The sequence below is a fragment of the Polyodon spathula genome, chromosome 5 (assembly GCF_017654505.1).
Source record: "Polyodon spathula isolate WHYD16114869_AA chromosome 5, ASM1765450v1, whole genome shotgun sequence".
Lineage (NCBI taxonomy): Eukaryota > Metazoa > Chordata > Actinopteri > Acipenseriformes > Polyodontidae > Polyodon > Polyodon spathula.
The window spans coordinates 52,372,527-52,400,327 of NC_054538.1; the positions used below are offsets into that span (position 1 = coordinate 52,372,527).

At 38.0% G+C, this 27,801-nt stretch overlaps 1 protein-coding gene across 2 annotated transcripts; it reads left to right on the top strand.

The window, feature by feature from the left end:
• The first annotated feature begins 13,496 nt into the window (after nt 1–13,496).
• LOC121315302 (VIP peptides-like) lies at nt 13,497–23,399 on the top strand. Of its 2 annotated transcripts, XM_041249341.1 has the most exons (7): nt 13,497–13,630; nt 14,738–14,851; nt 15,530–15,652; nt 15,867–15,971; nt 17,806–17,937; nt 21,123–21,234; nt 22,867–23,397. In XM_041249341.1, exons 2-7 carry the CDS (start codon nt 14,748–14,750, stop codon nt 22,873–22,875), a joined length of 585 nt encoding a protein of 194 aa, XP_041105275.1. In that variant the 5' UTR covers nt 13,497–13,630; nt 14,738–14,747; the 3' UTR covers nt 22,876–23,397. The 2 variants fall into 2 exon arrangements, with proteins under 2 accessions (XP_041105275.1, XP_041105276.1); XM_041249342.1 differs by lacking the exon at nt 15,530–15,652 and having other exon boundaries at nt 22,867–23,399.
• The last annotated feature ends 4,402 nt before the right edge of the window (nt 23,400–27,801 follow it).

Genomic DNA, 27,801 nt, shown 5'->3' on the forward strand with positions numbered 1-27,801 from the left:
GACAGAGTGAAGGAAGCTCCACAGAAAGGCACAGAAACAAATAGGTAGCTAGTAAATAGTAATAAATACATACATCAAACACATCAGAGATTTAAATCACAAATATACAACCCACCTCTATTTTCTAAGGTTTTCCTTCAGAATGTGAGTAAATTCCCTCAGCAAATTATTTCTAATTTCTCTAATTGATTGTTGCCTATTTCTATTAATTTATTACATTTTTTTTTGTCACTGTCCTCTTCTTTCATTAGCAATTTTTTAAACCACGATGGTGGGCTACTCTCTGATCTTTTTTTTAAGATTTTGAGGGGTTTTGGGTGTTGCTGATGTAGGTGGTACTGCCTGCGCTTCGGGAGATGCTGAATGATGTATTTGCTGCTCAAGCAGCATTGTCCAAAAGCAGGAACTGGTGTTATTGCTGGCTCTCTACTGAGAATATCGTGGATAACGTCAAAATACTGCCGAATTTTCTTTCCTTTACAGGATTTATTATTATAGTCGGATGCAGTTTTGTAAGTTCTTTTTAAATTTCTCAATTTTTTGTTGCATATTTGTGAACTCACAAAACTGTATCCAACCACCTGTATATTAATAGCAATTTTGTACCACACTTGTTTCTTCTGGCCTGGTTTGTGGAACAGCTCCTTGTTGACCCTAACCTGCTAAATCAAGAGCAGGCTTGCATCATGTGTTCAGCAGTGCTGATCACTCTCTAGAAAAAACAATTACAACCAGTAAATCCATATTACAAACTTTACAGTACTCATATAATGGCACACACTAGGCCAGGTACTCAAATGACTACAACGGAAAAGTCTTATTTATTTGTGTGCTGCATTGAACTTGCGAGGGGACCGGGGCATTTACTTTTCTTGTACATAATTGTATTTCTGTGTATTATTCTACAGTAGCAAAATGTGTTTCCGCTCTTTGGCATTGTGGAAGGGTAGTGGGTAATTCACCGACACACAGGAGACAGAACACTTATTTGAAAGCACCGCACCGGTGCCCAGTTTTATTAATAATCCTTCTTTTAATTATTTTCAGCCAGCAGAGGGCATTGTTATCCGTGGCCTGAATACTGCCAGCAGTAAACAGGACCACGGCTTTACCAATTCAGGTAGACAGTCAAGTGCACGTGCAAGTGCTAAAAATAATAATTCAAAGCAAAAGGGAAAACAAAACACTTTTAATCAAAACTACAAAATAAAGTTGCTGCACTTTGCAGCGTTTCCCCAAACGTCGCTAGCCATACGGCCCGGGTCTCCATCACTATAAGGTTCCCTCCACTGATACACGTTCAGGGTCTGCCAAAGGATTCCCTGATCTCTATCATCTTTTTGTTTTTGTTTGTTTGTTTATTTCTCTTTCTCCATCCATTCACTGTTGTTTTCAGCAGTGCTTCCGCTGGCTCGCTGTCGGTCTAGAGGGGCTTGAGGGACCTCTCCCAACCGTGACTGACTCGTTGGAGAAAAGACTTTAACGCCACATATACATTTACATATCCTGGCGTTGTTATCCTTCATCTGGTATCCATGCTAAAAATGCGCAGGATCATAAACTGGGTGAAGTGTCACCCCAGGAGCTAATTCCCAAAAGCTTACATGTCCCGCATGATTTGTGACTGCTCGGGATGAACTTCCTATAATAGCCCGCTAGTCCCAAGAAAGAGAGCACCTGGGTTTTGGCCGTAGGAACCGACCAGTCAGCCAAAGCTTTCACCTTAGCAATCAGAGGACTGATCTGGCCGCTCCCTACTCTATACCCCAAATACTCCAACTCTTCCCAATGGCACATTTGTTTGGGTTAGCAGTGAGCCCAACCTCCTGCAAGGATCAGCTGGTCCCAGTAAAGCACGTCACTGTCAATAAATCTGTGCAAAATGTTTTTGAAGGTCTTATTAAAGCGCTCCACAAGACCACCTGTCAACAGATTGGTCTTTAGCAGATGACATAGTGCCTTGGTTGGAGGGGAATGGCCTCTGGATAACGTGTAGCATAAAGCAAGATGACCAATAGGTGAGTGTATCCTGCAGCATGCGCTCTAGCGGTCCGACTATATCCATTCCAATACACTCAAACGGAACTTCCACTAGGAGCAACGGCATCAATGGGGCTCGTGGGATGGCTTTAGGATTGGCCGCCTGACATTCCCCACAGTGTTCTCAAAAACACCTGACATCACCATCCAGCCCTAGCCAATAGAACAGTGACACAAGCCTAGCTTTGGTCTTGTTCCTCCCCAAATGACCAGACAGGGGAATAACATGAGCCAGCTGCAAACAATCCTCCTTAAAGGGATGAGGAATGAACAATCTGTGAAGCACTTCCCCGGTCTGTGGTAATTTCTCAACACGGTACAAGAGATCTCGATTAATTTCAAAGTGAGGGTATGCAGGGGCGCGTCTGGGCTAGACCACCTGACCATTAACCGTAGCTGCTTGGTCAAAGAGCCTGCCCAGCTTGTCGTCGCACTGTTGCTTGAGTCTGAAGTCATGGTAATGAGCTAAAAAATCAGATCCCATGGCTTCTAGCTCGAGATCAGTAGTTACTGAACAATAGTTACTGTTCCCCGATGCTGGTACCTCACTGAGGTGCTCCGTTGGGACTGAGCCTCATATCTGGTGATGTTTCATACCCACATTGCATAGGATTGATCTGAAAATTAATAATAATATTAACACTACTAAAAATAATAATACATCATTAACTGTACAAAGATCGCTACATTTTGAAAAATGAAATAATTAAAATATAAAAATTTGAAAACAGCACTGGGCTATTCCGTCCGCCATCACTGATGAAAAGTGCTCAGGAGCGCTCACAGCAGCTCAGTGGGAGCAGAACTGAGTAAGCCGTTAAATTGATTAGTGAGCCCCTCTGAGTGGATCACTTACTTAATGCACCTCCTGTCTCCCCCCTCTCTGATGTCAATACCGGTATCCTGAGGCTGCTTCAAAATCAAGACAGGAAGTTATGCCTCTCACATTAAAATTTACATTTTATTAAAAAACTGTAGCACTGCCAACAATTTTAAACCTTGTTTTGGGAATACTTGTTAGTTATACATTAAGTTTCTTAAAAATGATTCGGAGGGTGTAATTGGCACTTTAATTCAAAATTCTGAAATTTACTTTCAACTGTACATTCAGCTTCGAAATACGCATGTGCCAGCGGGCTGTGTCGAAAGTCAACAAGTGACGAAATATCCTTGAATGAACATTCAGGCTCATAGAAACAGGCAAGAGAACGAGAGAAGAAAGAATAATTAACACAAATGAATACAGAGAACACAAATAATAAATGTTGTGTTTATTTTCACTTTCATTCTTCAATTTTGTTTAGGATTCGTTCTTCAGATCATTTGAGCTGCAAAGCGTGCATCACCCAGCATTTCCCCAGGAGCTGCACTTGAACTCGAAAAGAACTGCATGGGGCTCGCAAGCCATTGTTTGGCCACCTCTGATATAGAGCCAGGGTGGTCAAATTAGAAAAAAAATAGAATAAAAAATATTGTGTCCCTATATATGGGATGATATAGAACAGTTTGTAAACATTCACCTGATTCAAAGCAACAGTGGAAATTATCTATATAATCAGTGACTATGAGAATAAAAGTACATAAAGGCTACCATAGATAAAAATTCATAATTTCATGAAGTGGATAGAATTCAGGAGATTTTCTCTTTTGCGTTTCATTTGTTTCATATGTGTGGCTCAAGTGTATTTTTCTCTTAATGCTTATGCTTCTGACATGTCTTGTTGGAAACAGTTTTTCTTGTTTTTAGGAAGTGGTCTGCTGTTATAGACTGTTATAAAGCATATGAATGGTCCCAGAGTGCCTCACCTGGTAAACGCATGGTCGCGTGTTGTTCAGGGTGTGTCATATAGTCATGGGAGTGCAAAGTTGCCGATATTCTCCAGGGATTTCACAAGCACTTAGAGAGGAAAAATCATCAAGGACTGTTCCTCCTGATTGTGCCCAGGGAGCTCAAGCTGAAACCTACAGAGCTGGCTTTTGTCCTCCACAGCCAATAGCTCACCAACCCCACTGTCCAGCTCCTGAAGGTAAAGAGGCAATTGGCTTGGTTGTAGGATTAGATGGCCACTGACTTTGAGTTCCTGTGAGCTGTTCGGGAGAATTGCTGTGGTGAGGGAACATAATTGGACACATTTTAAATTAGGAGAAAAACAGGATTAAAATAAATGGACACTAAATATGTTGTTTTTAAAACTTATGAAGATAATGTAGAAGCAGTGAGTGGTTGTGGCAAGGGGCAAAAGGACCAAAACATAGCAAAGCCTACATTTTAAAAAAACCCCTGTTGTATTTAGAGAAATCTAAAACAATGACTTAATTCACTAAGCAACACAATAATAAATCTTTTACATTTTAGAAAAGGCTATGACCTATTGTGTGCCCTGTAAGCAGCATGTATAACGTCCCCTTATTCAGTAAAAAAGGAACATTTCCTGAACTTAGGTCACTGGAGGGACTGTTTTAAATCATCACTGTCAATTAGCCAGCATGTTTCCAAGCAAATTGCAAGTAATTCATTTAATTTAGGACTGATTGAATTACAAAAATATGATTTAGCGCAGTGTAGTCAGCAGTTGGAAATAAAATAGCTTTATATCCGCTGTTGTGGCCTTGACTAGGCACACGTTATAGGTTATATACTGTTACAAGATATGTAATCTTCAAGAAAATTCACAAGCTACACATCCTGCATAATTGGTATCACAAACATATTTGCTTGCACATAATGAATCTGATCAACATAGTTACATATTTATGTTCTTTTTAAATCCCCAACTGAGCATATCATTGCTATTGTAATCAATCTAGTGGCAATGTAATCAATACCAGCATGATAAGAACACAACACTTCACACTTCAGTATGCAGTATCCACCAATGGGGTTATGATTTTGATATCAAGTGGAGACATGCTTTACCTGAGCAACAGTTGAAGAGCCAAGAATTAATGAGCAAAGACAACCATCCAAAAACAGGCCTACAGTGTGCGGCGCCTAGCTGGGACAGAAGGAAATAACACTTGAGGTGACATTCAGGTGTGGCCAGCACAGTACAATTTTGTATTTCTGTTTTTACTTTGTTTTTACTAATTTTATTTTTCAACCATAGGTGCTGCTTTTGAAATTGCTCCTAAAAGTTTCAGAACTAAGGTTTAGTGGTTTAGAAATGACCAATAGAGAATGCTACTATAATTTCTTGCACCGTCTGCGTTTGTGGCAACTCTGTATAAATGGAGAAAATCTCGGGATAAATCTCAACAGTTTCAGAAGAGTCAGAAATCATAGCTACACACCACTATTGGTCATTTTTCAAACCATGCCACTTAAGAAATGTAGTTATTAGGAGTCTTTTCAGAAGCACACCCAGTAGTGCAAACTGACATTTTTGGGGGAATATGCTGTGAAACAGAAATGAGTAATAGGGTATTAAATGTATGAATTAATCATTGCTATGGCTTTAATTTGCAAAACAACTAAATACCGTAGTTGTTGGAGTATAACGCACACTCTCATTTACCTATTATTGAGGATGATGAATAAGGGCGTGCAGCATGCATCGAAGCGTGTTATCTATGGTTTGTTTTTCAAACTCGGTGAGCACACATGTATATTGTGCACACAGTTTTGTGCCAGTATGTATGTTGCCAGCAACTCCCTGACCCTTGGGCAGTTCTCCTAAACCCAACCCTGGACTATACACACAGACGCTGGTCGTTACGGCTTCCTTCTCTCCTGCTGGCTAAGAATCAATAGCTGGAATCACACATGCTGCTTCTCCCCACAACCAAAAACAGCAGGCTGGCTTTTCCACACAGAGTGTCAGCTTCCCCATTACACATGCACACACAATCACATTATTATTCACATTAACCAAATATTATTTACATTAACAAACTATTAATTACAATTAATAATCACAGAAACCCCCTCCTCATGTGCAGTGCTTCTGCCCTGTGACAGCCCTGTTCAAGTGTTTAGGAAAATGCACTTATTTAAATATCATGGTTTCTTGAATATTTCATGATAATAAATAATAGTGTTTTGATTACATAACCTCATTTTAATATAAAGAAATAATGATTTTTTGAATGATTTTTGAATGCTTTAAGTATTTTACCAAGAAGGTTTGAAAAAAGTATTTCAGAACAGCTCTAATATGAAAAAAAACCCATATGCTTATTTTAATTGTGAAATTCAATGAAATTGTTTTGCATTCTGCAACATATCAACATAGTACCAATAAGAGGGGTGTTGGTTATCCATTGACAGAAAGGAGAGACACACAGAGGTTGCTATTGCAGACTTTGAACTTTATCTGCTTTTTCTTGCGCTGAGGCAGTAGCCTAATGTATACTGCTTGTTCCTATGTGATGTATGCAGAATAATGGAAGGGCATATGTTTTGTGTTTTCTTTGATTTCAGATCAGGCGCAGTGGTATAAAGTTAGCTCAGGTCTAGAGATTCGCCTTTTTTTTTTTTACCTAAGTAGTTCGCAACTGTTACTATATCATGGATATTGTCATGGCTTGGAACACTGATGGACCAGTCAGCATGTAGCATTCTAACAATCCGTTTTATAACTAGGAACAAATTTTTACTTTCATGTTACAAAGGTTTACACATTTTCTACAACACATCAGTATTAAAAACAGTACTTCTTTGGATTTTTTTTTCTCTAAAGAAAATAATAGGAAAATGTATATTTTTTAAAACTGCTGTTGCCAAACAATGAATTTATGGATAGAATTAGCTCAAATTCTTCTAGTCCATGGCATTGGGGCCATTGAACAAAAATACAAGATATGAAAAGTACTAAAAACTAACAGCTATGAATCGTTATATCAAAGGAGATAGAAGGTGTTGCCATTGCGCAGGAAAAACACTGATTTGTCAGAACATATCGCAGCTAAACATCACATTGCACAGGACTGTCAGCAGAAAAACAATATTAATATAAGAAATAAAATCATTAAACATTCTTACCTAGATTTGGCTTCTTCTGAAAGAAATGCGTTACAGATTGGTTTACATCTTTGAGTATGTACAGTACTGAACCATCCACTAAATAATATATTGGACTACCCGCTGCTCCAGGGGCCTGATGGGATCGGATCTGGGATCACATGAAGGTGTTGTACAAAGGGAATCTGAATCAGGCTCCACTGATCTCTAATCTTGATCCTATTCTGTAGCTAACTAAGGAAACTGACCAGTGAGAAGCAAACATGTCTGTGTGGTGCAAAGTTTAAATACCCAGGCTTTCAAATTTGTATACAGCCTGAGATCACAGTAATGTTTTTTTTTAGATGTACAGAGCCGATAAGTGTTCGCTATGCCCCTGGGAATGTTAACAACCGATACTGGGGTCGCTAAAATAGGGTCAGTTATCCATAGCAGCGTGTAATACAACAAACTCATTACAGGAATGACAAACAGTACATTTTACACTTGTGCGTGGCTATATCCTATAACTATGAAATACACAACTATGTATGACCTAAATGAACAAACTGGGTTCCCTTTCAAGTGAAATGACAACCATTACCGGATGGGAAGAGTCTCTCTGACTGTCAATCACTGAGCATATATAGAAAAGCTGCCCTATCAGGGCCCTGCTATGAGGAGGAAGTCCCTCCACCTCCTGCTGAGGAGGGTCATCCTCAAAATTGTATATCACCATTTTCTCTCTCATTTCACTGAGACTTGTCATAGATTGCCTTGTGCTTTCTTTGTTCCGAAAATTGGCTGATTTTTACGGTTTCAACCTACAAATTGAGATACACAGTAAGCTACATATTTAAGTGCATTGAGATTGGTTTCGTGTCGGTAGTTTCTACTGATTAGAGTTGGTTTCGACCCCTATATTTGAGATTGGCGATTTGCTATTGTTCTCTTCACTGCCTCATGTAGTTAATTTACCATTGATAAGAGCTATTGTGGTGCTGTAGGGTTACCCTGCGGGCTCATGGCGCCATCCTATACTTTAATTTACTTGGTACCGGTCAGAGCCAACCTCGGCGCTGATTGACTTGGCACCGACCACTCAACATCGAACACGCTTTCCCTCAGCACCGACCTCGGCGCCGATTGACTCGGCACAGTCCGCACTCTTCCTCAGCACCGACTGCTCGGCACCAACCACGCTCTTCCTCAGCACCCATTGACCCCAAGCCCAGGCAAGCTGTCATTTACAGCGTCAAGGTCGGATGTGTTTGACCCCGCCACTTCAGTTGGGCAGGCCACAGCAGGGGGAAACATATCACCCCTTACACATATATCGCAGAGGGAGGAGTTTTGGGCCCTGATGCAGCGCGCAGCTGCTGCCAGGGACGTTCCCTGGCCAGCAGAACAGGAGGGGAAGGGGAACCACTTTTTGCCAAAATAAAAGAGACAAACAAAATGGACTAACAAACAAACACGGTGAGCTTCTATTTAACGATGACTACTATTCTTATTATTATTTCTACCTCCGTCTCCTATCCCGTTCTCCACTCACCGAACACCAACCACGAGTGGGTGAAAACATGCTGTTTTTATGCAGCTGTACCAAGACTCGACTTTTAATCAATCATTCAATTGGAGTCTCGGTACAACTGCACGTGAATTAATAAAGTGCAATTCCCCGTGCTCACATATTATTACTTTTCACTTGCACGTGAAGTGCTGTGCAATCCTCGTGCCTAAATACAAATATACATTTTAAACACTCGTGTTACACACCCATTTATATCCCGTGTACCAATGACTATACACCAACATTTAACAAACCGCACGCAACATAACAGATAATATACACAGGGGCGGGCACTTTGTCACAGTGGCGTTATCAGTCCGGGTGGCAAATGCAATGGCCATACTTTACCAGTCACAACTAGCGGCGAGGCTGCTGGAACGGGCAACTGAGATGGACGGGGGAGAGCTTCAGACGGTGACAGGGGCAGTGACTGACCTAATGGGGGATTTAGATCAGGCATCAGGCAGGCCTCTAGCGATGCTGGTGGCAGCTCGCCAACACCTCTGGCTAACCCAAGCCAAGGTCATGGAGACCGAGAAGGTGGCGCTGTTAGATGCCCCTATAACAGACGTTCAGACGTTCAGAGCAACCATTGATGTAAGCCTTGAAAGGTCCCACAAGGCCAAGGAGGTTGTTTCAAAATTCTCACAACCGAACTGACCACTGGACATGACCCATGGCAAGGCTGCACCCAGGAAAATCTGCATCCACCTAAAGGTCTACCTGGCAGCAACATTAGTGTGCCATGATAAAATTGACTCAGTGTCCCCTGGGGAAATGAGTAGCCATCTCACTAATAAATCAGTGAAATTGATGGGGTATGGGATTTGTAGTTTTTAATGTGTGATTAACAGTGGGCAGTGGACCCCAATAAACTACCCCCCCCCCCCCCCCCCCCAGAGTACATTACGATTGAGCTATGAGAGTTTAAATCTGACTGTGAGGTTTTTTTTTTTGTTTGTTTGTTTTATACTTTCAGCTGAAAAAAAATCACTTTTATTTTTTTATAGTCAACCTTTAGGAATTTGTAGTCACACATTTTCTAGTTGCTCTGATTTGTCCTGAGTTCCAATAAAAATCTGTTGCAATCCATGTATTGGCCAGCACTGCTTTACAGCTTTAGGTGGGAGTTTGAGGCTAGGGGTAAAGGACAGCGAGAATATTGCTGAATGAAGTTGCCTGGTCGAGGTGCAGCAGATTGTGAAGATTGCTTAGGAGTATTGTAAGATAGAATGGGATGACTTATAGCATGGAATACTGACATCTGCAGTGCTGATCGGGCGTTGCGAAAGGTTGAAGTACCTAAGTGAGTGACTGGTTTGTGGCAGTGGGCACGTAGCTTGCTTTACGGCTTTGGGCCCTGTATTACCACAATTGCATAGGGAAGTATTGTAAGCCAGAATGTTAAGATATATATATATATATACACAGTGGCTTGCAAAAGTATTCAGACCCCTGACCAATTCTCTCATATTATCGAATTACAAATGGTACATTGAAATTTCATTCTGTTTGATATTTTATTTTTAAACACTGAAACTCAGAATCAATTATTGGAAGGTGACATTGGTTTTATGTTGGGAAATGTTTTTAAGAAAAATAAAAAACTGATCTCTTGCTTGCATAAGTATTCAACCTCTGTGCTGTGGAAGCTCCCAGTTTGCACTGATGAAAGAAATTGCCCTAACAAGGACACAATTACCTTACCATTGGCCTCCACCTGTGAACCATTAAAGTTGCTGTCACATTTTCTGGATAAAAACCCCACTGTTGAAGGATCATTGGTAAGGTTGTGAATCTGAAGGAAAATGAAGACCAAAGAGCATTCTACAGAAGTTAGAGATAAAGTAATACAAATGCATAGATTAGGGAAAGGGTACAAAATAATATCCAAGTGTTTGGATATCCCAGTGAGCACAGTTTGATCAATAATCAGGAAGTGGAAGCTGCATCACACCACCCAGGCACTGCCAAGAAAAGGCCGTCCCTCAAAACTCAGAGCTTAAACAAGAAGGAGACTTGTGAGAGAAGCCACAGAGAGACCAATAATCACTTTGAAGGAGCTACAGAGTTCAATGGCTGGGAGTGTAGTAATGGTGCACCAGTCAACCATATCAAGAGCTCTGCATAACACTGGTTTGTATGGGAGGGTGGAAAGAAAGAAACCGTTACTCAAAAAGTACCATCTGAAAGCATGTCTGGAGTTTTCCAGAAAGCATGAGTGACCCAGCTGCGATGTGGGAAAAGGTTTTGTGGTCAGATGAGACCAAGATAGAGCTTTTTGGCCAAAACTCAAAGCGCTATGTGTGGCGCAAACCTAACACTGCCCATGCCTCAAGACACACCATCCTTACAGCGAAGTATGGTGGTGGCAGCATCATGCTGTGGGGATGCTTCTCATCAGCAGGGACTGGACATCTTGTTACAATTGAAGGAAGAATGGATGGAGCAAAATACAGGAAAATACTACAAGAGAATCTGCTTCAGTCCTCTAAAAAACTGAAGCTTGGGAGGAAATTCACCTTTCAGCAGGACAATGATCCCAAGCACAAGGCCAAAGCAACATTGGAGTGGCTCAAGAACAAAAAGGTGAATGTCCTACAGTGGCCCAGTCAAAGTCTTGATCTCAATCCCATTGAGAATCTGTGGCACTATTTGAAAATTGCGGTCCACAAGCGTCGTCCAACCAACCTGAACAACTTGGAGCAAATCTGCCAAGAAGAATGGGCCACAATCACTCCGACACTGTGTGCAAAACTGTTACTACTTACCCCAAAAGACTTAAAGCTGTTATTGCAGCGAAAAGTGGCTCTACCAAATATTAATGTTTGGGGGTTGAATACTTATGCAAGCAAGATATTTCAGTTTTTTATTTTTCTTAAAAGATAGTTAATAGAATGCTCCTTTAGCTTCATAGCTCCGACTTTCTGGAACTCTCTCCTGTGATGCTCCCACAGTCGCTCACTTTAAATCAACTCTCAAGACCCACTTGTTCTCTCTTGCTTTCCATGCTCTTTAAGCCTGATATCTGTTATTAGCTGCTGTGTCTTTGCTACTTTATCTTATTCTCATGATTCTATATGACATACACATACTGTTATGTTTCTGCTACTTCTGATCTTTCACTGTATCTTCTTATGATTCTATATGATATACATCCACAATGTTATAAAATTGTCATATCCTAGCCTTGTATTTAATGTATTATGCTTTGTTTTTCACTGTATTTAATGTATTATGCATTGCTTTTTACTGTATCTTCTAAAGCACTTTGTGATGGTGGTTCACTTTGAAAGGCATTATATAAAATAAAGATTAATTGATTGATTGATACTAACATGTGTTATTCAGCTTCTCAACTGTATAATATTTCAATAGGCTAGATGCCTAAATGCAACCCTAAATTACTTTATTTGGACTTTTTCAGCGCTTAATAACTTTACAAAACACATAAACCTACTAACACTAATTAAAAAATGTCGGTGTCTTATTTGGAAAACCCAAGACCGGTAAATTAGTAAATTATTCCTTATTGGGAATAGGAATGGCTAACTGAATGTTGGAAACATGTACTAAGCATGCAAAGGCAAAACTATTAAAATCTAATAGCAAACTAATAAGCAAATTGGTATCTGTTTATGTCTTGTAATCTATTAGTCATGCACTGATGGTTAATACACTGTCTATTACTCACTGATGAGCAGTCAATGCTTGTCTAATATACAGAAATAGTGAATAATTCATTTTATATTCACTGCAATAATTATTAGTTCTTGTTAACACAATGTTGCACTGTGTTATCTAAACTGTTGGTTATAATACACACAGTATAATAATAATAATAATAATAATAATAATAATAATAATAATAATAATAAATAATAATAATAATATATTTTTTTCGTATTTACCAAGGTATTCAGCATTTGTTTGCTCTTAAAGATATAGTCATACTATAAGTCAATTCAAGTTTCTGTTTAAAGTAACAATGTCATGAATAATGGCCATACATTTGTGTATAAATAGCAGATTATTTTACTTTTTAAATAGAAGATTGTATATTTACTGAAATGTTTGTATTCCAGCCTGCCTTTCAAAAGCCTTCTTAGTGCTTTTATAAAAATCAATCCTAACCCTAAATCTGTTAGGTAAAAGCATATTAGTTTCATAGATTAGTTGTATACTTTACAATCATTACAGCTAATTGGATATTTCTGTATAAACCACAAATCAATAGCAATACTAAATTTGCAAAAACCATAAACAAAAACGTTGCTATTAATGGCCAAGATAATTATGACATTAACGTTGTAAAAGTGGTAGAACAGAAGACAGAAATGAAGAGGACATTACATTTAGGTTAGATATATAAAACAAAACAAACTTTAATTAAAATGTACAATGCCTATGAGTTTTAAACATGGGATGTTTACATATATTTATACAATCTAATCCCAGTTACCAATTTTTAAAACTTCACCAGTGCAAACCTGCTTTTGTGTAAAAGTATTGCAATTTATTTTGCACCTCTTCTAGCTGTCATGTTACCTTTGATATATCTGCTATATTTTACTATTGTGGTTAACATTTGTAATGTATATAGAGCCTATTATCTGACTTTTCTACACTGGATAATATAATCATATTAAGTTATCTGAACCAAAGTGCTTTATTTTATAGATCGAAATTTAACCAAAACAAGAAAAACGAGCTGATGCGTCAACATCTGGCATGACAAGAATAAAAAATAATAATTTAGTGCTGCACACTATTAGCAAGAGGGACCTTATTAAACTGTCCAACAAAACGATGACGAACCCATTCATCCTGATGGGCCTGAGATGACGTATCTCCAATTTTCAAACGTGATTACCATCCTGTGGAAAGTGTTCAGATGTATAAAACGAGGGAGGCTGTTGCATGCTTTGATAGTACAGTGGAATGTTTTAAAGAGCCTTCAGTTACATTCTACTGGAGAGGGCGAGGGTAGTTCAGAAGATCGAACTCAGTTAACAGATTAGCATCAAGGAGAGACCGAGCGCTGCTATCAGCACCAAGGACAAGTATTCAAGCACAGTGTGAGTAATGTAATTCTTTCTATCATATTCTGCTCTCTCTTTTTAAATATAAATTAATGACTATGTACCGAGTTTTCAATAGGGCTCACATATGTTGAGTTATGTTGTCGTTATTATTTTATTATTAATAATAATAATAATAATAATAATAATAATAATAATAATAATAATAATAATAATAATATTATTATTATTATTATTATTATTATTATTATTATTATTATTTAATATTATATTATTATTTATTAAATTCTTAATTTATTTATACCAATGAACGTTATAGAAATATAACTCTCTTCTGTTAACAAGCGACTTCTTTATTAGTGCGGGACATATTACCACCTTACTAGGTTAACACGATTTTGTTTTCTAAATAGAAAACAAAAAGTTCAGGTTTAAAAAGGATACATAACTCCGGAGTTTAACTAAATAGCGTCTACGTGCTTCTTAGTAGTTTCTTCAGTTTTGTAACGTCAGCTTGTTTTTAATGTGTAATTGACTGCAGTTCATTGCACACTTGTGTTTCAGAGATTTATGATAGGTGACATGTTAACCGTGTCAGTCCAGAGATTATAGACAAAGAGAAGGAGAGGTAATACATTTTATTGGACGAACTAAACAATAATTAATTACAAGCTTTCAAGACTTCAGAGGTCTCTTCTTCAGGTGAAAGTAGAAAAGAGAGATTGACTTTTTTATTTATGAAAATGCTTAAGCTTTTTGAGTTGTTAATGAATATTCTGAAAAATGCATTATATATTAATAATGCAATTTTAGAAATAGCACCGTGTTAAATGCTTTGTGAATATGCCCATAATTTTTTTAGGTATTTTGGAAGACAGGTTTTGTTTTTCAACCCAATGAATATGCATTTCATGATAAATGTATCTATAGTATGATTGTCAAAAACATTAATTGTACTTTTGTTAAAATAAATAAATAAATAAATAAGAGTTTACATTTTTGAAAACTGGTTACATTTTGAAAAGAAGGTTTTAAAGCTAAGATATCAAAACTGCGTTATGTCAAATGACAGCCCCTTACTTTTGGCAAATAATATTTGAATTTGATGGTGTATCAGATATGGTGTTTTGCCTTTTTTTCTAGATTCACAGCTATGTTACAAATGAACAATTCCCAGCTTCTGCTGTTATTGGCCCTGTGCAGTGTGTTATATTCTAAGACATTGGGGCTACCTGCGCTTGGAACATATACCGCGAGGTAAGGGTTTTTCACAAGGTAGTTTTCTTAATTTTTTCCATTTTTATCTCACCCCAGTGGGATACTGTGGTAAGTGGTGCATATGCTACGGTAAAAGTCAAAATATGGTAAATCTTAAGTTTTAATGGTAACTGTCAACATTTATCAAGTAAAGTGGTAAATGTCCGGAATTATAAAGCTATATATTGTTTTTTGGACATTTACTGGTTAATCTTATGATTTACCGAAGCTTATTGGTAAATGTTTTGAATAATAAAATATATTGCTTTTTAGACATTCAGTATATGTCATGTTTATTTCGAAAAGCCGAAGTCACTTCTGATGTTTTGGATAAATGTCGGTAGTAAATCGTTGTCATTTCTGACTATACTTGGTAAATGTCGACATTTACCGTTAAGTCTTGAGATTTGTCAATCGGCCTATTCTGACTTTATCGTAACACGAAGGCTATGTTACTAAATAATAACATTCAAATAAAATAATTGTTAGGTTGTTGTTTTACCGAAAGTCTGCAATTAGATAACCAAACTCAAGACTATGGCCAATACTTGCAGTTTGGTTAAACCACGCTTTTCGATATTATATTAAGACAAAATATGACACCAATATGAAACAAAGTAAATATATTAAATATTACAGTCAATGAGTTGTTTATTTCAGTGCTTATCTTACTTACAGGTTGGGGAACACAATGACTTTAGATGGAGATAGTGAAAGCGACTGGGCAAAGGGCTTATCAAAACAAGATTCGGTTCCAGAAAGCTATAAACTTTATTATGATTTAGCAAATGCAGTGGCCAGGTAGGAATATTTTGGTTAGATATTTTCATTACTTTATTAATACTGACGGTTTGGAGTCCAGTTGTTTTCTTATTACTGTCATCATAATTTAGGAAACGAAATGTTCTATAAATGCAATAATTAAAATAAAAAAAAAAATCTTGGATAACAAGTGTTATGTAAAATGTGTGACTTATCTGATTTGTGTTTTTTTTTTTTGTTATTATTATTTTAGAACTACAAGACACGCGGATGGGCTTTTCACTAGTGAATACAGTAAACTTCTTGGCCAGCTTTCTGCAAAACAGTACTTAGAGTCCCTTATTGGAAAAAGAGTCAGGTAAAATATGTGGCTGTTTAATTCATACAGTACAAACGTGTTCATACCGGTGATACCTTATCGTCGTTTGCGCAGTCACAAAGGCAAAAATGCCATGGAATTTCTGCACCGCCCGACCCAGGTCTCTTCAGACACCTTTGCTTTTACTTCACTTGCACACAGAAGGCCACGTGAGAAAATTCGACTTCAAAAACCCGAAATTTCGCTATTCGACATAGGAGCTGTGTCTGTAGATCAGGCGAAGTGCAGAACTCTTGTTCACAGCACTGCTGTCTGAGCCTCAAGTTCACTACTGCCGGCTTTTAATATTGTAAAACTGGCTTTTGTAATATACATTCCTTTTCCACATGTATTATTATAGAATATATATATATATATATATATATATATATATATATATATATATATATATTATATATATATAACATATATAGTTTGGAGTAAGCAGACAAAACAGGTACAGTTTGGAGTAAGCATGTTTACATGATCAATAAATAATCTATGTTTCCCATTAACTAAGGTTACTTTATCAATAAAATGTGTATTGCCCCACCATAATTGATAATTTTTATACAGCATAGACAAATGTCGCTTCGAAAAATTACATACAATTTTGGAGCAGTGCAAATGATTTATATCTATTAAGTATTATAATGATGTCACCAAATGTGTATTTAAAGGTGTCATTCCTGTATGAATAACATATTTTACTTTTTTCTTTTTATATGTGAGCACATATATATCTTCAAAAACATAAAGAATGTATTGGGGCAATGCGTTTTACACACCTGCCGTCATCCGCACCTGTATATAGTTTATTATGGCTAGCCTTTCTATATAAAGAACGCCTTGGAAAATATGAAATTCTATTGGGGGAATGCGTTCATCATATAGAAATAACTGCTGTAATGAACCAGTACATATATGTAGGTGACGTCATTTCAATAGTTAATATCAGTATGTAAATCACATTGCCCCAAACCTAACTATTTCCCCTAAGAGGTACGAGTCTATTACCAAACATGTTGCTTTAGCCTCCATTCATTAAAATGTCGATGTTCAGAATTTGTTCAGAAATGTTTTCCGAAACTTTGTGCTTACATTTTTTCTTAAATGAGTGATTCCTCAAGTTTTATTTCAAATAACTTTAATTCGGACAGCCCATATATATATATGTGTGTGTGTGTGTGTGTGTGTGTGTGTGTGTGTGTGTGTGTGTGTGTGTGTGTGTGTGTGTGTAAACACATCTTTATTTATTTTATTTTGTTATTTATTTTTTACTGTCATCGTGATAAAAAAATCCTCCCATACCTATTTAGCATTCACAAATAAATATATATTTTTAGACACAGTAGTAAGACAAGCTAAAAGTAGTTCAACGGTTTATAATTTAAATAGAATTACAATAGTCCATTACCAGATTGTCAGTCCTCTAATCAGGATTCAAATATTAAAATAAAGCACTGTGTTGGAGCTGGAGTTACACGTTTTTGTACTCATAAGTATTTTGCTACTGTACTTCCTCCTTTTTAATTGCACATCTAAACAGCAGTGCATTTAAACCCCTGTCCCTCCTTTCAAATTAGCATACAAATCATTGGAAGGAGATTAGAGAGTCTTGGACAGTCTACAATAAAATTGATAACATAACATAGTATTGATGTACATTGTGAATATAGCTTCCTTTACATTTAATTAAGCAACTTTAAGGGAAGTCGCCAATATGAGTACATGGCAAATCCTATATACACATTATATAGTATATTAAGTGTTTATTGACCAAGCATATCCTAAGGTTTTATATTTATATTCTGCTGTTTCTTTCCTTTGACAGCAACAACTTTTTGGAGGAACAGATACCAGTCAAGCGCCACTCTGATTCCATATTTACTGACAACTATAGCCGCTTTCGAAAACAAATGGCTGTGAAGAAATACCTAAACTCTGTCCTTACAGGAAAAAGAAGGTATGGGAAAAAAGCACTAATACTCAAAAGAAACCAACCAAAGATTGTAAGACCTCAAACTAATTAAACTAATGATCGTAAGACCTCAAGCTCTCTTTTTATTCTCTGTGGCTGTTCCCAATCAACATCAGTTAGCTTGGGAACAGCCACATTCTCACATGTATATAGCAGGGTTAGGGATTAACCCCAAAACTGGCAACCACCACCATATATATATGTGTGTGTGTGTGTGTCTGTGTGTGTGTGTGTGTGTGTGTGTGTGTGTGTGTGTGTGTGTGTGTGTGTGTTTTACTGCTAAAGTCCAAAATTGGGCAAGAATTAACCAGCTATATTCAAGATTAACCAGTCATGTTGCATGAAGCCACCTTTTGGTTTAAGTCTGAAGGCATTATCAAAAACCATGGTAAGTCTTCATTTTCCATTAACTATGCTTGCTCAAGTCATACATATTTAATACAAATATATATTTCAGATTTAATTGCTAACAGAAAAATATCAAAAACATGAAACCAAAAATTGCTTAAGAAACACACAGGGACATGTGTATATTTATTCACATCTTTGGCACACAGTCTCATGATAAACAGGTGCTAAATTTGAGTACCATTCTATCATACTACAGCTTTGAAGTAGTGTAATGTTATCATTTCCTAATAAGTCAATGGAACTTTAACTTAAACTTGGATTCATGATCATTGCATGTTGAGGAATACATAAGGTTATTTTGTTGTTACTGTACCAGTATTTTGCATTAAGTTGGGATATGGCATCAGTGGACATTAGTTTTTCCACTTGTTACAGCTACAGTAACTATGTACTGGTTTTGTGGGCAACAATACATTTTTGGTCATAGTATACAATATTACAGGCAATACTGGCAGGGTTTCCATGGCCCTTAAAAACTCAGAATTCTCTCTTCATTGTGAGAATGTGACATAGCATGCACATACCATGTGCATTCCTTACGCTATAGGAAGTGTGCATCTAAAACATGGTACAGCTCAAAAGGGTAGGCAAATCGCCTCCTCTAGTTAAAAAGCAGTGCAAATTGACAAAAAACTAATTTTTTTTTTTGCATGGAAATATCTCCAAAAGCCATACCTTATGTTCTCAAGCAAATCTTTATTATCAGCTGAGATCTGCTGAAAGTAGCAAATCTTCTTTGACCAAATAGGAAAAAATAAGCACACGAGGGGTTTAGAGACCTCTTCATTCAGTATTTTTTTTTTTTAAGTAACACCAAATATGAGGCTTAACATCAGCTTGCCACAAGACTTACAGAACAAAGTCCCAGAAAGTTAAAAGTGACACCATTTATTCAACATTTCAAATGTTTTTCAACCAATGTTATAAAAACACTGAAGCTACTACCAACACAAAAATGCAGCCATTTGCAATACATAAATAACAAAGCCCTTTGCAAAGCACAGAAAGATTTTTTTTTTCATCCTTTATACTTTTGTAATCTTCATGTTTGGTCATTGGATAGCTGATTGCTTTATGCCTAGATTTTTCTATTCCTTAGCAATGAAATGCAATTCACTGTAGACTACCTTAAAGAGTCAGTAGCAGGGTTCTGAAAAATATAGCTTTGCACGTCCCCACGTGCTGCTACAACTGTTTAAATAACATACCTGTCATTGTCCTTTTCGTTGTTAACATCCTAACAACGTTTACCACTTATAACTTTAAAGTCTGTTTCAAAGCTCTTTTCAAAATGGCCACTTCAGTGCACTGACAGTGTAAGGATTATTATCCACATTGTCAAATAGGTAGCACAGCAGTAGTCATCCATGATGTGGTACAGAACAGAAAAGCCAGAGCTTTGTTTTGTTTTTTAATTGCTCTTCCTGCAGGGATTGAGAGGACAGATTTCAAACCCCAGTGCACTAGAGCAGTCATTCTGAAAAGAGCTTAAAAACAGACTTTAAAGTTAAAAGTGCAAAAAGTTGTCAAGATGTTAACAAAATATGTTATTTAAACAGTTGTAGCACCACATGGGGACTTGTAACGTTATATTTTTTGGAACCCTTTTACTTATTTTTTAGGTAGCATCTATAGTGGGTGCCTACAAAAGACAAAAAAGTCACATTTTTACCCCAAAATGTATTAAATTGACAGAGCTGGAAATCTGTGCCAATGTTATTATGCAAACTACTGACAGCACTAGGTAGGAGTGACCACCTGTAGTTGAAGTAAAATCTCTTAAACCTAATTCATTGAGCAATATTTGTTTTAGAAGAACAAAAACATTAAAAAGAAGAAAAAAAACAGACACATTTGTTCAAAAAGTCAAATATGGGGCTTAACATCAGCTTGCCGCAAAACTTACAGATCAATGTCCCAGAAAGTTAAAAGAAATTCCCAGGTGGATTAACATCTACTGAGATTAGTTGTACTTGTGTGCATTACTGATATAATATATCCCCAATAAAAAATAAATAATAACAACATTCTACTGACCAGAGAGAGACTTGCACTGTCCCTGTGGAATTCAGATTCATTATTATTATTATTATTATTATTATTATTATTATTATTATTATTATTATTATTATTAGAAGAAGAAGAAGAAGAAGAAGAAGAAATATTATGTAGTGGGAAATGTGGGCAAGTATGGTAGCCTATAGTAGTTTTACTATCAGTATTTAGAAAATCTGCTGTAATAAACATTTTTACTGGGCAATTTTTATATCATTAACCTAAAGTACTGGTTTAGCTTCATTTCTAGACTACCATAATGACCAGAATTGCTGAAGCTGTGGTTCTGTAGGAAAATGTATTGTATATGTACGTGTTTAATAGGTTTATAACAAATATATATGCAGTCAAAAAATGTTTAGCAAATAATCTATGGATAGAGCATGGAATAGAATGTTGGTATTTATTTTGTTTTTTTTATTATTATTATTATTTGTTTGGTTGTCAAATGAGGCAGGCTGAACTCAGACTGAAATATTTGACTATATTTTAACATTAATTAGGACATTTGCATTTGGGAGGAGAATTTCTCTCCCTAAAAAAAACTACATGGAAACCAAGTTACTCAAAACATACTACCAAAATAGCGTGAGAAAAAGATGAGTCCTGTTTGTATCTAAAATAAAGAGTGACGAAAAACTAAAAATTACGTTTATTAGTTTTCTCATTTGAGTGTAACAAGTTATTTTTCTCATCTGTAACAGCCATGAAGAGATGAATCCTGCAAGCCTTCAGGAAGAAGCCACCCTTAGTGAGCCCTACTCAGAAAACTATGATGAAGTTGCTGTAAATGAGCTCCTCAACCGCCTTCCACTGGTAGGTCATATTTTGCATTAATCCATCACTGAAGTTGGTAGGGATACAAAAATACAGCTCGTATGTTTATTAGTGTTAACCTGTTCCAAAATTTAAATACACTGAAAAAATACTTTTTGGTGAAATGTTTGTTATTGAATTTATTTATTTTAGTATTTCTACACTGTTATCACTGAACCATAAGGTTGGTACAGGTACAAAAATACAGTGCTGTGATTATTTCCATGTTCTTCCAACTCTTAAATTGCATGTCAGTCCTTTTTTTTTTAGCTGCACCATGGTCTTTGAACGTGTGTGTGTGTGTCTGCTACTGTCTTTAATACGGGTGCATACCTTCCCATAACACCCAAAGCAACAGCCCACTCCCCAAAGTTTGAATTTTGTATTTACTTTTTGCAGAGATCACTTAAAATTTAAATTAAACCATCTGTTTTTCTATGATAAATTGAATTTTTTATTTGAATTTAAAAGCTTTTTTTGAATTAATGTAATATAAACAGTGTGAAGTGTGCTGTAGATCTGATCAAACTTCAGCTTCCTGCGTACAGCAGGAGGGGCGTGACCTAATCTCCTCAGAAATAGCCCTGAAGTATTGGCAGTTTTTCCCCCTTCTATTCCTGCAATTAGAGCCAGAAATATCAAGAAAATAGCAGTGCCAAACAGGAGCTGCTATTTAACTGATTAGAAAGAGAAGGTTGCTGTGTGCGCCTTCAGTTGCTTGCACAGAAGTAATTGGAAAACCTTGGTGTCGCTAAACATAAAACTGTAAAAAATGACTGGGATTTAAGAAATGCAATTTAAAGAGCTAGAACAACAGGTGAGTAAACATCTACATTACATTGTTGCAGCCCTGCCTGCTTGCTCTTTATTTGTAACCAAACGTTGTGGTGCTTTAAACAAATTTACTGCTTACCACTCGTATACCAAATGTGATCCAGAAGCTCAGCACTCCAGCAAGTCATAGTAGAAGTTTTGATATTATAATATGGTGGCAGACATGTGTCGAAAATGTAGAACAGTGTACCCAAAAAAGGGTATCTGAGCAATTATTCAAGTATATCAAGTTAAATTGATAACATAAAAAAAACCTATTTTTACTCTTAACATTTATTATGAGCTTCTAAGTATGCTTGGTAGAAGCTACAACAGAACTAATTTACTAGACAAACCTGGATTGAACCAAATTAAAGTTAATCTAAAATATATCTGCTGCATATAAATGGTTTAAATGTTTTAAAACATTTAAGGCAGAAATTCAAATGCAGTAAGATAGAAATTCCAGAAACACTAGGCTTTGATCAAGGCAGTATTTGTTTAACTGGGTAGGAGAAAAAGATTCAGGGTGGGTTTGGGTGTTAAAACTTCATCAGTCAGTAATGTAGCAGGTAATATCCAGTGCAGTTAGTGTCTTAGTTCAGTGTAGATATATATATATATATATATATATATATATATATATATATATATATATATATATATATATATATATATATATATAAATAAATCACATTACATCAATGTGCTGCAACAGCAGTGTTCTTGAAGTGTATGGAAATGTTTCATAGCAGACAGTTGGGAAGTTAGAATAAAAAATGCTTAATCTGAGTTACGTCAATCTTTTCCTTTTTTCAGACCCTCTGAAGAAACACACTGAAAAGAAAAACATAATTTTGCATATGTTTCAGTTTATATAGCATTACAAGGACTTCAGTATAAAAACCAAAGCAGATGTTGTGAAGTTGAAATGGTGATACTGTATATGTGATTATTACATATACATTATATAAATATATATACACAAGTTGGTGTTTACACTGTAAATAGTATAATTTAGAGAGCTTTGCATAAAGATGTACATATGTATGCTAGACTTGAATTCATAAATATTGCGTGGACTTATCTTCTGTAAACCTTTATTTCAATAAATGCCTTGGTATGAGTACTGTGCAACACAATGCAGCATGGATACCATTCTTTCCAAACATATAAAAATGAATATAAACAAAAATTATTATTAATGCAACTCAGGATACATTTTGTACAAGAACCCTCTTAAATGGTCATACTTCCATTTAACACTGGTTATTGTAAATTTTGTTAGCACACCTTTAAGGGGTACAATAACCACTTAAAGGAGTGACAGCCAAGGATTTAAAATCCACATTCTTCTTCTTTATACTTGTACTTATTCTTATTAGCACTGTAGACAAAATAAATGAACCACAAAATACAATTAAAAACAAATCTTCTTGGTATTCCTGTGTAGGACGTCACATGACATGATTGTAGTTAGAGCATTGGAGTGAAACTAAGCTACAGCTCAGGAAGTTGGAACCAGGAAGCAGTTTTCTCATTGTTGACCCTAACACTCTTAAGAGAATTGAATCTATACTTTCCATGTACTAACTTTAACACTCATGCCTAAAGACTCCATATAATTTAGGCATGATGGCACTGTCTATAAAAATATTATTCTTCTTATTATTTTTTAAAAAACATTTATCAAAGAAAGCTGACTAAACTGTACTATTTTTTACATTCCCCATTGTATTGTATGATTTTTAAAATCATTTAAAGTGGTCATGGGTGCTTGTCTCCATTATTGAATTATCTGCCTTTATGTGGCTTTGAGTTGGTTTTGAGTTTGTCTGGCCAGCCCCACCTCCTCTCTATCTCTAAATTGATCTCCTGTAGATCCAGTGGTGTTGGCAAAGTTAACAGGTCATATTGGCACAGAATTTGAATGGAATGAAAAAGGCTGTTCAATGCCGTTAGTCAAGCTGAAAGCCAAGTAAAGACAAATATAATACCTCAATATTTGAGCAATGCAACCCAAAATTATTAGAAACATATGAAATAGAAGGGGAATGTAAACATATACATTAAAATGTCAACTTATTGAACAGATGTTGGTCCTCTTTTGACAACTTTTGAACAATTGTCTATTAAGGAGTAACATGTAATGTTAGTTAACAGAACAAGAACACCTTTCCTTTGTACTTACTAATATATTTTAAAATGACACCTTTTTCTTCATTGTGCATCTCGTAACACTAGAACTGCCGCGGTTATACTCATACCTAAAACATCCGCCAGCAGTCATTAATACAGACTCTGAGTCTGATTGGTTACGCTTTCCTGTTAAGATCCAATCCATATATACAACCGCATAACTTTCAGACACGCAATGAAATTTCAAATTGAAAAACTCAAAAACTATCGGAGTCAAACAAATTGTACTGGGAGTAGTCATCATCTAGGAGGCAAATTGTTTGTGTCAAAAAGAGGAAAATTGTTTGTGTCAGTCTTTGTACACTTTTATACAGTTTGTCCCAGAGGCAGAATTGACTTGAAGGCACAACAGGGACTATGCATTTACAAAAAATGGTATGTGCAGAAAAGGCCCATCGCCAGCATTTTAAGGCATTTTGTTTTAGAGAACAATTTCCTGTCCTAACATTTCTTCTTCACATCATGATCCCTTATTTGTAACTAAAAGTATTTCTCAAGTATTATCTCATTAACTGAAAAAAAACAAAAAAAACAAAACATTATGGTCCAAAGAGACTGTTTATTTACATAGAAACATGCAATGTGCAGTTCAGAAGCTACAAACATAACAATGCAAGTGGCTGGTGCTTAAAAAACGTGATTAAGTCTGATCAGATGATTAAGGCAGCATTTTTTTTTCATGATTATCACAAATTTCACAATTTCCGTCAAATTTACCCATTGCCATGTACTATGTAGTTCCCTGTAAAAAAGTGTATTTCTCAAAGAATAGTGTGTGTGTATGTATATATATATATATATATATATATATATATATAGACAATACTACAGGTGCAGTTTAAAAATCAGATTTATAAAGGGATTAGGCTATCACAGCTGCCATATACAAACTTTTTTTTTTTTTGGAGATTCGTTCAGAGTACTACTGACTGTTTTCTATTTACTTTAAACACAGTGGGCTCGATCTGATGAAATGAGTGCGATCGCATATGCAGTGGTTATATTCAAACGTGTCTACCCCGTAGGGCGTGGCTTCTCCAAAAATGTGATTCTGATCACAAGAGTGTATAACTGCTGGCCGAGGCATGCTCTGTGTTGGTGTCTCTGTGAGAAGACCCTCTATGTGGGAGGCCTTGTGCACGCAGCTTTTAAAATACTTAAACACTGTAGGTGTTACAGCCCTATCACATGACAATTGTACCACAATGTGGCAGGCTGGCGAGTGGATAGAGGCCCAGAGACAGACTTCAGTTCAAACAAATATACTTTTATTATAAATAAACACAAAATGAAAGGGCACAAGGGCCAAAATAACAGATACTCAAACACAAATAAAGCAAAAACAAAACTCACAAAAATAACAGTTTCCAGGCTGGGCAATGCCTTCACTGGATTCAAACTTTCTACACAACCAAAAAAAACCAACCTGCTTCCTCAGCTCCCTCTCCCCAAATGAGAAGCAGAGGCCTCCTTTTATATCAGGTGGCTGGGCGCTGATTGATCGTTAATCAACCTAATCAACTAATCAACCCCAGCCACCTGAACATAATAAACCCAGGCAGGTAGGGGAAGTTAACCCCATCCCTGCCAATTTAAAGGGCAGAGCTTTGCTCTGCCACACACCTCCCCCCATGTACAACGTACACCGGCCGCAATCGGCCAACTCCCCCCTTCCCCCCCCCCCCCACCCCCCTCTGGCTCTGGGAGCGACGGCAGCTCCTCACCCCTCTCTGGCTCTGGGAGCGACGGCAGCTCCTCACCCCTCTCTGGCTCTGGGAGCGACGGCAGCTCCTCACCCCTCTCTGGCTCTGGGAGCGACGGCAGATCCTCACCCCTCTCTGGCTCTGGGAGCGACGGCAGCTCCTCACCCCTCTCTGGCTCTGGGAGCGATGGCAGCTCCTCACCCCTCTCTGGCTCTGGGAGCGACGGCAGCTCCTCACCCCTCTCTGGCTCTGGGAGCGACGGCAGCTCCTCACCCCTCTCTGGCTCTGGGAGCGACGGCAGCTCCTCACCCCTCTCTGGCTCTGGGGACGACGGAGGCTCCTCACCCCTCTCTGGCTCTGGGGACGACGGAGGCTCCTCACCCCTCTCTGGCTCTGGGGACGACGGCAGCTCCTCACCCCTCTCTGGCTCTGGGACGACGGCAGCTCCTCACCCCTCTCTGGCTCTGGGAGCGACGGCAGCTCCTCACCCCTCTCTGGCTCTGGGGGCGACGGCAGCTCCTCACCCCTCTCTGGCTCTGGGGACGACGGCAGCTCCTCACCCCTCTCTGGCTCTGGGGACGACGGCAGCTCCTCACCCCTCTCTGGCTCTGGGGACGACGGCAGCTCCTCACCCCTCTCTGGCTCTGGGAGCGACGGCAGCTCCTCACCCCTCTCTGGCTCTCGGGAAGGCGGCTCACCCCTCTCTGGCTCTCGGGAAGGCGGCTCACCCCTCTTTATTGGAGTGACCGGGGCATCTCCCATGTCTACCGCCAGGTAATTAACCACCATGAGGGCAACCTCTGGGAAGGAGGCTGGGTGGTGTTGTTCCTCCCACTGTTCCCACCTCTCCCCATCTCGACGCCACAGCGTGTTGATAACTATGGGGAGATCGTGGACGAGGTCTGCCTCAGGGTGCATCAACCAGTCCCAGATCTCCTGGGACGGTGGTGAAGGTGGTGGTGCTGGAGGTAGTGGGGTGGCCCCTGATGCCCGGGGTGAACACGGCACCTCTTCCTGGGCCTGGTTGTAGGGGCATCCTGCCCAGTTGTGGCCGTCCTCCTCACACCGGCCACACCAGTTTGCCGGTGGCACGTCTGGGCAGGACCGCCAACGATGGTCCTCCTTCCCGCACCAGGAACACCAAGGGAAGAGGCTGGCCGGGTCCTCCAGCGGTGGCTGCAGCAGCTTACATTTCTTCAGCTGCTGCTTGTCCTGCCTTTTCCACTGTCTGCTCTTCTTTCCCATTTTTTTTCAAAAAAAAAAAAAAAATAAATAAATAAATACTGCTCTGAGCCTCTAGGTGGCGCTATCCCACTTCTGACACCAAAATGTGGCAGGCTGGCGAGTGGATAGAGGCCCAGAGACAGACTTCAGTTCAAACAAATATACTTTTATTATAAATAAACACAAAATGAAAGGGCACAAGGGCCAAAATAACAGATACTCAAACACAAATAAAGCAAAAACAAAACTCACAAAAATAACAGTTTCCAGGCTGGGCAATGCCTTCACTGGATTCAAACTTTCTACACAACCAAAAAAAACCAACCTGCTTCCTCAGCTCCCTCTCCCCAAATGAGAAGCAGAGGCCTCCTTTTATATCAGGTGGCTGGGCGCTGATTGATCGTTAAACAACCTAATCAACTAATCAACCCCAGCCACCTGAACATAATAAACCCAGGCAGGTAGGGGAAGTTAACCCCATCCCTGCCAATTTAAAGGGCAGAGCTTTGCTCTGCCACACACAAGAAGTACCATCCTGTGCAAATGATCACTCTCTTATCAATCGGGTCTATGTAATGCTTATGATCACTTTAATTTTTTAATTGTGTTCTTAAATTGAAAAACATTG